The 14,776-nt window shown below is 43.3% G+C and overlaps 1 protein-coding gene across 1 annotated transcript in view; it reads right to left on the bottom strand.

Moving 5' to 3' along the window:
• The window catches only part of LOC137639491 (uncharacterized peptidase YuxL-like), a 185,516-nt gene that overhangs the window by 62,277 nt on the left and 108,463 nt on the right, over nucleotides 1–14,776 (bottom strand). Inside the window, exons 12-13 of the mRNA XM_068371758.1 lie at nucleotides 2,411–2,568; nucleotides 1,820–2,010 (exon numbers count right to left, since the gene is read on the bottom strand). Coding sequence (XP_068227859.1) covers nucleotides 1,820–2,010; nucleotides 2,411–2,568 — 349 coding nt within the window. The remainder of the gene's footprint in view (nucleotides 1–1,819; nucleotides 2,011–2,410; nucleotides 2,569–14,776) is intronic.

Here is a 14,776-nt window from a genome sequence, read left to right as displayed (position 1 = left end):
ATGTCACCTAAAGAAACTCTGTTCCAGTATTGAAGCCATACCAGGCGGCAGGAGAATTCTATCCTCTAGCCTAGGGTCGGCTAATACAGTAAAGGGGCCGGCAGTATTCTCGCCGCCACCCTTAAACAAGAGGGGAACAGAGTTCTAGTGCCGGTGTCACCTAGCGGCAGAAGAATGTCTATTCTTCAGCCTAGGATCGGCTGGCACAGGAATAGTCAGCTAGACCACAGGGAGAAGGTATCAATGTCATATGAAACCTTCAGGTGTGGTCTAGGGAGGTATAGCCTCCTATGCCTTCAGCTTAGCCAGCTGCCGGCACCAGACTAATTACTCTGAGGTTCTGACCAAAACCCAAAAACCTGCCTTTGCGGTTACAGGGAAGGGACAGAAAACTCTAGCCTAGTCCTGCCTGAATTACAACTCGAGGCACAACTGAATAGTGTTATAGCCTAGGCTAAACTCAGAGGGAAGGAGGGATTGCCCTTAGTTCTCCTTAGGAGACAAGTATTGCATTATAAAATTCCTAGGAGATATCTATCTCCGCCTGAATCAATAAAACTATACACGAGGGCAATTGGGGAACATGTATGAAAGTATACTAAAGCCACTAGGTTAGTAGCCTAGTGGCAGTGAGAATCAATTACCTAAATCACCAAAACTCTCTCGTATACTATCTTGGAAGAGGAAGATAATATGCAATCTATATATCTTACATGTATAAAATTTGCCTAAAACTTCATTGAAATTATAACACTAGGAAATTCTATTATATCATGCATGAAAGTACTATAAACTGAACGCCTAGGCTGGGAAGCCTAGCGTAACAAGATTCGGTTACCTAAATCGCCGAAACTAATATGAATACTATCGGCATAATATAAAGAATTCTTAGCAATGAAGGCTAAATAGCTAACATTATTTTAATGCTATTAATACCGGGAAGGTCGTTCTGGTTAACTAAATGACTCTTGCGTTACGAATGACAGCGTCCATGACGCCTCTGGCTTAGGCAACAGCTCTTGCAAACGTTAATTTAACCTTAATTCATATTATAAAAAGGCAAGAGCTGACATTTATACAATGTAAAGATCAAATACTCAACTTTCCAGAGGCAGAAGAGGCTGGAGATTGCATGATTAATCAAAAAATTTCAAAAATAGCGAGAGAGCACCAGGAAAATCATCGAGCAATAGCGCTACGAATAAAGGAATAAAACACAGCGGCGATGATGACGTCATCTAGATACTCAAAACAGTAGTGGAGGAGCAGTACCTTATTAACGGCTCCCCTTCGTTTTTGCCACTTTTCCCCCTCGAAGCGTAAACGCTATTCGGGGTGAAGATAGCTATGTAGCGTGTCAAGAATACGTCCTCTGATATTATGCGATATCCCTAAAAGGTAAAGTTAGGGATATTCGCGCCAAGAGTTGGAATTCTGGAGACCATAAGGTAAATTCTCTGGGAATATCACTGTAGTCAAATATACCCTAGGCAGCTACTTAAAGGAACCTTCCATCAGGACGACATGGCCTGAGCCCAAAAAACCCCTATAACCCTCCCTATCCTAGGTGCGTGTGTTATGCAGTAAAGAGCAATCGATGTGTATAAAAAATAACCAACTTGACATAATAGCAAATAAACAACAATCAATTGCTTACAAACATCAATCTAAAACACAAAAAGTCAATGAAGAGCAAAAGTATATTCTTGAACAAGGATTAGAAATCTGATAAAAAATATGTAATTTATACTTGAATAGCCAAATTTTAGAATCATATAAAAGGGAAGTAAAATTGTATTTCCTTTTTTGTGTGCCTCACCTTATCCTCAGTTCCTTGGAAGAAAATCATGGGAACATCAAGTTTCTCGGAATTTTTCAAAGGAGATCGAGCGACATATCTCTCCTTGTACTCCTCCATGGTGCCGATGAGAGCCTCCATGTATTGGCTCTCAAATTTGTGTGTGTCTGCCGCTAATAGTTCGAGATCCGAGATGCCATAATAGCTAGCACCTACAAGAGGAATAATTCGATTCATATATGTTTAATCAATATGACGCATATTTTAAAATACATCAGGTGATTTCTACGCACTTGTAGAAGAAAGGCAGACACTGTACGTACAATATATACGATTTTCATTTGCAGGGATAATTGTTTGACAAAATAAACATCCACTTTAAAGAGAACGTTTTATCCGGTGTTTACAAATAACTTCGAATAAATATTAAATCTAATTAGCTCTTTAATACAATATGATGATCTTTGTCTTTTATTCTGTGACATTTAAATATTTCAATTAGATGCTTACAGTTTACACAACTCCAGAGAGAGAGAGAGAGAGAGAGAGAGAGAGAGAGAGAGAGAGAGAGAGAGAGAGAGAGCTAATCTCATTATTATCGCAAGTACTAACCAGCCTTGAAAGGTGAACCTGTGACGGTCAGAGCCGAGAGTGTGGTGTAACCGCCGGCAGAATGGCCATCGATGCACAGCATATTTCGATCGACCAGCCCTTCCTTCACCAGGTACTCCGAGCCAGAGACCACATCAGCCACATCATAAACTCCCCACCTAAGAAACAAGAACATTACATCAATATTATAACGAAATGAACTGCACCATATACCAACAATGGGGATTCTTAAATTCTTGTTCCAAGTGGCAACACCATGGAGGTATAATATGTTATTGGAGTACAATGGTTATATGCAGTTTTAAAATAGTAGTGTTTTTTTTTTTTTTTTTTTTTTTAGCAATGTTGTTTACCACATTTCAGTAGATCAAAGTACTTTGTAGGATTTGCATAATTAACAAAGAGGAAGATTTAATTTCAATTGTTATGGAAATAAAAGCAACATTTAAATAAGGGTTCAATATAGGATACCATATAAGAACAAACGGGATTTATGCTGTCATATAGTTGTGATCCCTAGATTTATAACACTGGAAAGCTAATCTATGTTATATAGTGATATGACATAAAAAGTAGCTCTGTTATATTTACCCGATTACATAATTCTTAGCAGAAAAGTACAACTTGTTTTTATATATTTCTTATATATTAAAAAGTAAGGAAGTCACTTATGAAATTTCGAAAAAGTTTTTCTTTTCTTTGAATAACTTTAGTTACTTCTTTATATAAAAACGTCAAAGCAAATGTAGCAACAAGTACTCAAGTCTCATTAAGGATTGTTAAAAAAATTAAATGTTGTTGAAAAGAAAAGGTATACATTTATTTTTTCATATTTAATCAAGGTTGTAGTCAGGATGCTCGTGGGGATGAGGAAAGGGGAAGTCAGTAGTGATCTGTACGTAGAACTTAACGCATGGTTTAAAGAAGGGCTAACTTATATAAAAAATGTAATATATGGAAAATATGATATATATGATATACAATAATGTAACAAATGTAAACATATTTCCTATGGTCTGCATCAGGAACGATATAATATAATTCCAGTCAGCACAAGGATGAGTAAAGAAAAGAATAAGGCAATAAAAAAAATGCGTACAATAACACACAATGCAGTTATGACACAATATATCTTCCACAAGAATGATGGAGGGTGAATAGTAGGATATGACCCATGAACAGCCTACATTATCAAAATAATCATTCGTCTCCTTTTATTGAAAGTAACTCAAATATTACTCATCTAGTCCTGTTACTCATCTAGTCCTAGATAGTAAACCTTACTGCACCTGAACTAAGAAAATATCTTAAATATTTCCTTATGCATCCCAATATGATCCTTTGTGACTTAAAGAAGTGCTAGCTAGAATATTATAAAATAAAACTGTTGGATTATTTACAAAATATGGATAAGCTTCCACATGGGAATGTTAGGAGGATGGGGTATTGGTTTGTGCAAGAATCTTTCATGAGTAAAAAAAAATATTCCTATTTGTTTTAAATCAGTATGAGAGCATATACAGTGTGAGAGTGAGCCGTTAAGTTGTAACTGAGAGCGAGTTTATGTACAACAGGTTCAGAAGTAGGTGGTCACAAAAATTAAAACAAAATAATTCCTGAAGCGACAGGCTTAAATAGGTTCTGTTCACAATGAGATGTAGAGCGATATATAAAAAAAATACCATTACAGTGCACGAACGTGTGTGAAACACTTGTGGTAGAACAGAGTAAATGTTCATGTCGTCTACAGTAGTAACTGATACTACAATATATGATGAAAACATAAAATTTTAAGAAAACAAATTCTTTTATCTTTTTCCTCATGTCTACTAAAAAATAAAGCCAATTATCAGTAAAAACTGAATTCATACCCTCAACATATATTTCAATCCCAAACTGGAAAATTTAGCAAAAAATTATCTATTTCCTGTGGTGATCAGGTTATTTCATATAACCATTTTTACTGAATATATAGTTTCTATTAAACAATGTCTCCTCAATATTTTCATCAACGAATTCTGTATCATAAAACCAGTGATAATGAATAGGAACAATTTTGTAGAGATGAATTGGCGGTAACGGACGAAAACAGTTATCGGATGATCCTGACGTCATTCATAATTCATTATCACGAAGTATCGAAACCAATGAAGAAGCAAGCATACCACGCATCGTCTCATGGTTGTGATGCATTTCGTAATATGGGATACCATTAAAAGAGTAAACAGTTAGGAATCGTCATGTGTGATGTCTTGATTGGCTAATATGATTCGAGCATTCTGACTGGTTGATTTGAGAAAGTCAATGCCTATATAACGGATTTTGAGCAAAGCGAAAAATCTATTTTTGGGTGAGATAGCCGTGTCATCCTGATGGAAGGTTCCTTCAGTAGCTTACTAAGGGTATATATGACTACAGTAGATATTCCCAGAGAATTAAACTAAAGGTTTCACAGAATTATAACTTCTGGGGCAAGTAACCATAAGGTTTCCCTTTAGGATATCGCATAATAACAGGGGACGTATGCTTGACACGTCACATAGCTATCTACACCCCACATAGCGTTAACGCTTCGAAGGGGGAAGGGTGGCAAGTTATGGGAGGAGCCGTTACTAAGTTCTCCTCCTTCGTTACTGTTACGGTGCTCTGTGACGTCATAACCGCCGCCATGTTTGGCCGCCATCTTGGTTGACGTCACTGTTGCACGCCTTCTTCATTCCTTCAGGCGTTTAGGCCAGCCTCCATGATACAATAAGATTGGGAGGGGCCTGTCAAGGCCTGAATAGAGAAAAAGGGCCGGTCCATCAGGACGACCCAAAAATAGATTTTTCGCTTCGCTCAAAATCCGTTTTTTGGGCTCAAGCCATGTCGTCCTGATGGAAGTGTACCAGAGAATTAATGTATCGTGGATTTTTCCCTTTTGTAGTGCCTTCAACTTCTAGACAATATTCCTTTGGTCTGATAACCATAGAGACCTGTGACATTTCCGTTACATGTCACTACAGATAAGCATATACCATGTTACCGCTTCCTGCCCCCCCCCCCCCCCCCCCGGGCAGGGAAGTCCTATTTGGACGCAAGGAACATCTTGAAGTTACTTGATAGAGGAACTCACCTAGTCTCGGAGATACCTGCCGGTCCCGGGGTCAGATAGAAGGTAAGTACAATTGTGTTGGAACAAATTACCTTGGTCTAGATGAGTTTGTATTAATAAGGAACAATATTATAACATTGTTCATACCATTATTCAAATAAGGAGGTAAATAAAATTCTCTAACTGTGTTTTTATTTGCATTGTGAGGGTGAAATGAGACACAGAGGTAAACAAATTCTATTTTATTTAGATAGATAAGAATTAGCGTACAATTAAACAATTAATTATAATGGAATGCAATTAGCAATATAGACTTAAGACATCAATAGGTATGGGTGTGGAATCTGAAAAGGAAAACTTGCCATTACACACATTCGTTCCAGAGGAACTATAAAGTCTTTCTAGAAAGTCTTATATACACTTCATGTTAAAATCATGTGGCACATGTGTTTCTGTCAATGTGACTTCACCTTTTGTATAAGAACAGTCCGTAGTGTCACAAGGTAGCACTTAAAATCACTATGTTTCGCACTAGGGTCAACACAGGCACCCATAAAGTTAGAGTCCCGAATAACACACTGTTCTACGCAGCACTAAGCAGCAGGCTTTAGTACACTACCTGCCGCTACCACATACCGTTTGAGCTCGTGCACCTGCTTTGCATAGTGTTTGAAAAACACTCTGGAGGACTTCCAGCCTGTGAAAGAGCGAAGACTTTCGAAGTCCATCGACTGGAAGAAATTCATGGAAGAGGCGACTTTCCTGGGATCGTGACGGGTGTACTGTCAGGATCTGCTCTGCGAATAAAGTAGGTGATCTTCGCCCTCAGTTGTTTGAGTGACAAGTCGGACCCTGAAGTTGCCCCTTTAAAGAGCTGTCCTCCGCCAAAGTCTGAAGTTCGTCGAAGATAGACCTTTAGACTCTACACTGGGCATAGAGAGACATCTTCCTTCAGAGGGCAGACTCTCAAGCGGCTCCACCTTTTAGTGGGTAGCTCGTTCTTGGCGAGAAACGTTGGGTCAGGAAAGAGGGTAAGATCGCCTGTTTCAGCGAACTGTATCTGGCCCTCTTCTCTTGATAATGCCACAATTTCACTGACTCGGGCTCCCGAGGCGAGAGCAAATAAGAAAATCACTTTTTCAGTCAAATCTTTCAGAGGGCAAGACTCGTTGTCCAAGCTTGAGGCAAAGTGGAGCACCTTGTCAGGAGACCAGGAGATGGGTCTCGGTGGGGGTGCGGGTCTGAGTCTAGCACATGCCTTTGGCAGCTTGTTAAAGATGTCATCAGACCGGTGTATCTGGAAGGCATATAGTAATGGTCTTGTTAAGGCCGATTTGCAGGTGGAAATCGTGTTGGCTGCCAAGCCCTGTCCATGAAGGTAAATGAAGGACAGACAAAAGTCTATAGAGATTTCTGTAGGATTTTTAGCCTTGACAAAGGACACCCACTTCTTCCAGGATGACTCGTATTGCCTTCTGGTAGATTTTGTTTTGTATTCCTCTAAGAAGTCCAAGCTTTTCTTCGAGATCCCAAACCTCTTCTTGACGGCTAGGGAGAGAAAATCATGAGATGAAGGTCTCGGGTTTTCCTTGATGAAGCGAAGACAGTCAATTTCTGAACTTGTTGGGAGAGAACTGAGTCCGGCGGGGAATTAGCTTGGGTTGTAACTCCAGGATTAATGGGTACCAGTTGCTCCGGGGCCACTTGGGTGCCACTAGGGCTGCTGTTCCTTGGAAGGTTCTCAGCTTGGTGAGGACTTTCAGCAGAAGGTTGGGTGGAGGGAACAGGTAAATCTTGGACCATCTGTTCCAATCCAGGGACATGGCATCCACCGCTTCCACTCGGGGGTCCTCATATGGGGCCACGTAACGAGGAAGTTGCTTGTTGTCGCTCGTTGCGAAGAGGTCGATCTGCAGTTCCGGGACTTGAAGGGAAATGAAGGAGAATGAGTCTGCGTCTAGGGACCATTCTGACTCTATCGGGGTTGTCCTGGATAGAGCATCCACCGTCACGTTGCAGAATCCTTGTAGGTGAACTGCCGACAGGTGCCATCTTTTCTTGTCCCCCAAGCGGAAGATGGGTAGCAGCACTTGGTTGAGTTGGGGCGATCTTGAGCCCTGACGGTTGAAACATCTGACTACAACATCGCTGTCCAGAGTCAGACGGATATGGACTGAGGGACGTGGAGACAGCCTCTTCAGAGTAAGGAGGAACGCCATGGCCTCCAAGATGTTGATGTGAAACGTCTTGAATAGGGGAGACCATGGTCCTTGAACTTGCCGTTGATGGGAGTGACCGCCCCCCCCCCCCCCCCCTCCTTCTAGCGATGCATCCATGTGGATAATGACCGATGGAGGCGGTAGTTGAAGAGGTACTGATCTTTTCAGGTTCTTTGCCTCCGACCATGGCTTTAAGAGGGAACGAAGCCTGGTTGGTAGAGGTCTCTTGAGATCTCTTTGAGTGATGGATGCGTATCTTCTCCAGACTCCCAATACATCCTTTAGCTGTGCTCGTAGCACTGGGTCTGTCCTTGAAGCAAACTGGAGGGAGCCGAGCACCCGTTCTTGTTCTCGTCTTGAAATCTGTTTAGATTTTAGGAGTGTCTTGACAGATCCCGCTTTTTCCTTTCTTTTCTTCAGAGGGATGGAAAGACGGTGTGACAGAAGGTTCCAATGGATTCCTAGCCATTGGAACTTCTGAGCAGGAGAAAGTCAAGACTTTTTGGTGTTGATCTTGAAACCCAGATGTTCCAGGAATTGGGGCACCTTTCTAGAAGCTTGCAAGCATTCTTCTGAGGATGCTGCCCAAACCAGCCAATCGTCCAGGTAAGCCATCACCTGGATGCCTTGTAAGCGTAGCCGCTGGACGATCGTTTCTGCGAGCTTCGTGAAGATCCTTGGGGCTATGTTGAGTCCGAAGGGCATGGCTCTGAAGGCGTACTGCCTTCTTTGAAGCCTGAATCCTAGGTAGGAGGAGGCCTGGCGATTCATTGGAATGTGCCAGTAGGCGTCCGCTAAGTCTATTGAGACTGTGTAAGCCTTTGGAGGCAGCAGGGCTCTTATGTGCTGAAGAGTCAACATTTTGAATTTGTTGTTCACTATGAACTTGTTGAGAGGGGACAAGTCCAGAATGACTCTGAGTTTGTCGGAGTCCTTCTTGGGAACACAGAATAGTCTTCCTTGGAACCTGGTGGTCTTTACCCTCTTGATCACCTTCTTGTTCAAGAGTTCTTGGACGTATTCTTCCAGGACTGGGGTGGAGTGTTAGAAGAATTGGTGGAAGGATGGAGGTAGTGTTACCCAGCTCCACTCAAGTCCGTTCTTGATGATGCTGTGAGCCCAAGGATCGAAGGTCCAACGATCCTGGAAGAGGCGGAGTCTTCCTCCCACCGAAAGCATTTCATTGCTTCAGGGTTCCCGAGGGTTTACCCCCTCGGCTGCCTGTTCCCCTTCCTCCTCTCCCTCTGGATGGACGTCGAGAGGAGTCTTTGCTGGAGCCTCTACCTTTGGGACGAAAGGTAGTAGACTGTCTTTCATAGGCTGGCATGAAGACTGGTGACTGAGCCACCACCGGCTGGAGGACCACCTGAAAGGTCTGTTGGGGCTGAGCCACCAACTGGGGAGCGGCGGGTGCCGGAAACTGGCGCTTAGCCTGGCACTGCTTGGGTCTGGGCTTGTTGACCTTCTTCTTAGGTTGGGGGCCCTCATCCTGAGAAGATTTCCTCTTCTTTGACATACCCCACTTATGGAGAAGGTTCCGGTTCTCAGTGGCGGCTCTGTCAACGATCTCTTTCACGAGATCGTTAGGGAAGAGATCTTTCCCCAAAATGTTGGAGGAAATCAGTTTCTGGGGTTTACGTTTGATGGTGGCCTCCGCAAACACGAATTCTCTACAGGCTCTCCGGGCCCTGATGAAGCTGTAGAAGTCCTTCGTCAGGGTGGCAAGATGGGTCCTAGCCAAGACCATGTAGAAGCCTGGGGTCCGTGTGTCCCCGGCCATCATCTCCATTTGGACTTGAAGAGGGAGGGAGGCAGCCAGCCTCTCTTTCGTGTCCAGCTCCCGACGCAGAAGGTATTCAGAGAGCTTGGGGAGGTTTTCGTTGAACTGTCGTCCAGCAATGTCAGCCTCCAACTTTCCTACAGAGAAAGTTAACTGGATGTCTTTCCAGTTCTTGTCGTCGGGAGGGAGGGCGAGGGAGAGGGGCCTACATTCTTCCAGTATAGGGCAGGGTTTCCCTTCCTCCACCACCTTCAACACTGCCAACAGCGATTTCTCGGCAAAGGGGAGGACCATGGTGGCAGGAGCAAGAAAAGACGGGTGTTTCTTTCTTAGGGCCGGCACCTTGGAGGCAAGAAAAGATTGAGCCTTTGCATGGTCAAAGATGATGACCTCTTTAGGCTTAGTTTCCTCCTTGGAAACAGGCTCAGACTTGAAACAGATGTAACAGTCCAGGTATGCTTCGAAGCTAGGCGAAAACTCCACCTCTTCAAGGGGAATGGTGCCTAACTTATCGTTGATGAAGGTCCGTCCACTCGTGATTGGCATGTGTTCTGCATGCCTCCATGGGTTGGTCACTGAGCAAGGGGAAAGATCCTTAATGGTGATCTTCCTCGGGGTCTGTTTCGACAGACGAAGGATCTCCCTCTTGAAGTCTTTGTCCCTCTGGCGGATCTTCTCGTCCAGGAGTGCCACCAAGGCTTGGAGGTGATCCTGGGTGTCCCCTGTCACAGGTGTAGGAGTGGAAGAAGTAGAGGGGACAGGTTCTGAAATCGCAACGGAAGTAACAGAGGGGGCCCGGGCGCCATCACCCTCGGAGTCAGGAGCCTCCGTATGCTCCTCCTCTTCTCAACCCTCGGCCATCAGGGTCCTTTCGGTGGTGTCCGACACTTCCGACATTCGTTCCACCTCATCAAGAAGGAAGTCTTGGAGTGCGTCCGACACGTCAGGTTCGACCGTCAGCTGGACGCAGGGGATCTCTAGTTTAGGGATGACGGCATCCGCAGATGCCTTAGGAAAGAGCAGAGCTCTCATCCTCTTGCTAGGGAGATAGGGCCCTGTGGCATTTTTCTGGAAACCATGCACCCATTTGCGTAGTTTCTCTCGAGCGATGTCCCTGGCTTCCGCAGATGGGGGTTCCTCAAATGCCTCATAGAGCAGGTCTTTGCAGACAGTGCAGACCTGCGGGTCCCAATACCGGAGAGTCCCTTGGGTAACGGAATCCACGCCAGGTGGCCATAGAAGTCCGGGCGCCGAACACTGCAGAAGGCGCTCTCACACTAGTGTACTCCTCCTGTAAAGAAAAACGGGGTACATGAGTCTACAGAAGTCTATATCATTGACTTAAAGTAATCTTAGATATTAGTCTTAAAGTAATTTTACTTATGATATAAGATTCATTTCCAAGTGTAAGCTTAGGATAGGTAAGCTGGAAATGAAGCAGTAAAGACATACTTGTGCAACCCGTCCAGCCAATTGCCGTGACCCCCACACCATAACTAATTCTAGGGGCTCCTTCAGGGTACCCTAAGACGGGTAAGGGATATCCACACTGGATAAAGCATGGCTTAGACTTCCTCCAAGGTATTAGTAATGTTGAGAGGGGGAGCTGAGTTCATTCAGCATAGAGAGAAAGGGGGAGAAGATTCTCCCCGATTCAGGTAGGTCCCGGCAAGGGACTGTGCATGGATGCACAGAGTATGCTAGAAGAATTTACTGCACAACTATACACCATAGTTTTCTGACTAGGGTATGTACTATACCGTAGAAGTACTGGCTATCGTATATAGCTATACAATAGACACTGCCGGCGCAGGTCCGGCAGGGTAGAGGTGACAGTCCACTGAAGTAGAATCATTAGGTGGCACCGGCAGCATGACGGCATGCCGGAAGCGCGCCGGGCGCCGCCAAATCTCCATCGAGGGGGGAACCCATCCCAGCCATCAATCTATGTGGCAGAGAGAGGACGAACCTCAAAATGATGGCAGGTCGCCAGCACGTCGGCGGCCCAGGCAGTCAGCAAGCAACCGGCGTAGGTATTCCAACACTGACATCAATCAATGGGACAGAGAGGATACCGGGCTAGGCTGACGGCTGTTGCCGGCAGGGTAGTGTGGCAGTGGACCGGCACTGATAAGTTAGAGAGACAAAATAGAAGAAGAAGGAGGGAAAGGCAGTAGCTCACTACCCAAACCTCGTGTTCTTCAGGAAGGCGTGTTCAAATGAAAGGGAGAGGATGGCAACCTTTCATCCAGCCGCAACAGAGCTGGCAGTCGGCTAGAGTTGCAAGTGGCGGCCCAAGGAAGGACCGAAGAGCACTCTAAGATAGGGAGGTCTTCCACCGGCAGACCGACCTGTCATATGCTACCACATAGTTCGACTATATGCGGGGAGCCTAGCAGTGCGGACTAACCAACGAAAGGACCGGGCCGACCCAACAACCCACCGGCACATGGTCGAGTTGTAGGACGGTGAACAGAGGTGTGATGGCTAGGCCATCACTAAAGGACAGAGGGGGGAGGGGCAAGGGTCCTGAGGGGGGAGTGTAGGGGAAGGCATGAGCCCTCACCAACACTCCAGGGGGGGGGTTCTGTTTCCATACCAGCACTATCCCGGGTGTAGGAAGAATTCGTTCTCCAGCCTAGGGTACATTAGTACAGTGAAGGCACATCACTAATGTACCGTCCTAAACTATAATGAAACAGAATCCCATGGCCTGCCTAACCTAGGCCAGGGACACAAGTCCCCAGACCAGGGAAGGCAGGTGTAGGACAAGTCACTAGGCCACAGGGAGGAAGGGTCATAACCCTACCAGGTGTGGACTAGGGGGAAGGGCAGAGCCCTCCTTCCTTTGCCGGCCAGCAGAGACCAAAAGGAGAGTTCATTCACCTAATGGGGTAGCTGGAGGGCAAACGACTGGTACTCTGAGGTTCTATCCCAAACTCAAAGCTCATGGACTATGGCTAAGAGTGGGGAAAGAAAATCCTAGCCTAACCTCCCTTGAATACAATTCAAGGTAAGGAGGGCTAGGATGTAGCCATTCTACCTCAGAGGGAGGAGATTACCTTGGATAAGGTAACTGGGGAGGTAAGAAAGTATATAAGAGCCCTAGCGTTAGGTTAGGGGCAAGGGAGTCGACTACCTAGAGTCCTGGATTCTCAAAACCCCTTGTATACTTCCTAGAAGGAGAAAAACATGTGCAATCACTGAATCTTATATGTATAAATTCCTAACATCTTCATTTCGTAAAATAACACTAGGAACACTTATTATATCATGCATGAAAGTAAACAAAAAACGCCTAGGCTATCGAGCCTATGGCTAGGCTAGCAATCTAGCATACAAATTTGGCTACCTACGCTCGTCAAAATTGAATACTGACGGCATAATATAACTAATTCCTAGCAATGAAGATTAAATAACTAATGCTGATAATCAGTTATTAGATCGGGAAGGTTGTTCTGGCTAACTAAATAAAGCATGCGAAGCGAACAACAGTGTCGGCGTCATGACGCCTCCGGTCAAGGCACAGCTCTGCCACAAAACACGGTTATTTTAAGATAAAAAGGCGTTACTTTACGGCCAGAGCTGATTTATACAATACAAGAATATGGTACTCAACTTTCCAGAAGAAGGCGAGGCAGAAGATTGCGACATGATGAATTTACGGGCGAATAACTGGGAAAAAGCGCCTGGTCATAAACGCTACGTAAGATGGAATGAGGAAGGCGAGCAACAGTGACGTCAACCAAGATGGCGGCCAAACATGGCGGCGGTTATGACGTCACAGAGTACAGTAACAGTAACGAAGGAGGCAGGGGCGGCTCTAGGGTTTCTTGCGCCCTAGGCTAATATTTTAATTTGCGCCCCCAGGCCCACCAGCTAGGAGGTCTTGGGTGAGCAGTAGCCAGTAGCTCCCCACTGGATGACATTTCGGGATAGTTTGATTGTAAATCCAGCTACCAAATATTAAGTTGAAATGCATTATGCGTGCACATACACACACACACACACACATATATATATATATATATATATATATATATATATATATATATATATATATATATATGTATATATATATATATATATATATATATATATATATATATATATATATATATCTAGGTTAAAATTTACAACCATTCCATCATTATTTTTGAATACGTAACCATTGCAAGTGCAATTTTGATGCCTATAAAGATATATTAGACAATCAATGTATTCATTACATTATATTGAAAATGGCATTAAATAGAGCAAAACAATGATTTTTGCTTATAATCTATTTAAAAAAAAATTTATTTAATAAGGGAAATGTGCCTCTGATAGTGAAGTTATGATTGAGTATGTAACAAATTAACAATCAATTATACAAATATGAAAATGAATGCTTTGAGTTATTAGTTCTTTAAAACTTCAATCAGGGATAAGAAAATGTAAATGGTGAAGAAAATCTGACTCATTTTCCTTCCATTTGAGTGTATCCTTAGCCGAAAAAGGGGGAAAAAATAAAACATGGCCTCTACAACATATTTTTTCATTCATTAATAGAACAATTCTTAAGCAATTAAAATACCCTAAAAAAAAAAAAAAAAAAAAAAAAAAAAAAAAAAAAAAAAAAAACCTAGAATTTAATGTTCTGAATGGAACTGAAAGCTATGTAGGCCTACGCAGAGAACGTATAATATTTATCTCGGTTATTGAAGGGAATGAGATATTCTCTTCATAACTACGAACGGAATTATTAACAAAAATACTAGAAATCAAAGTAGTGAGAATAATTGATAATTCTGAAGTAAACATTTTATATTATTAGGAACTGTTTACAATTACAACTTTCAATTATAATGTAATTGTAACTTTATACTAAAATTTATCAATATCTTTCAATGGCAGAAATGAGAAATTAAATTTCAGTGAGCACTAGGTCTTTCTAAATTCTTGGCTACAACTACAGATAACTAAAAATGTGCTTTCCGTACCTTTTTCTTGGCAAAATCAGCCACTAGATTCTTTAGATCAACTTTCTGTGCGATCTCGTTCTCAATAGAGACCATAGCTAGACCTACAAGTCTTTCTTCTGTCATTGTTGACCGCAAATACGTCTTAATTAATTTTAATTTTGAGAAGCTCCTCTCACCGCTCGCCACAGTAACAGGCAAAGTTAGCAGAATGCGCAAGGCAACAAATGTGTTGAGTACACTGTGAACCAGCCCTTGTTCAAAAATGAACTTTAAAACAACCAGGGGAGTGACAGTGTCAGGCTGAAGGCG

Source organism: Palaemon carinicauda, chromosome 4 (assembly GCF_036898095.1).
Source record: "Palaemon carinicauda isolate YSFRI2023 chromosome 4, ASM3689809v2, whole genome shotgun sequence".
NCBI classification, from domain to species: Eukaryota; Metazoa; Arthropoda; class Malacostraca; order Decapoda; family Palaemonidae; genus Palaemon; species Palaemon carinicauda.
Note: the sequence above shows the minus strand (reverse complement) of the source record. Positions and strands in the feature narration are given on the sequence as shown.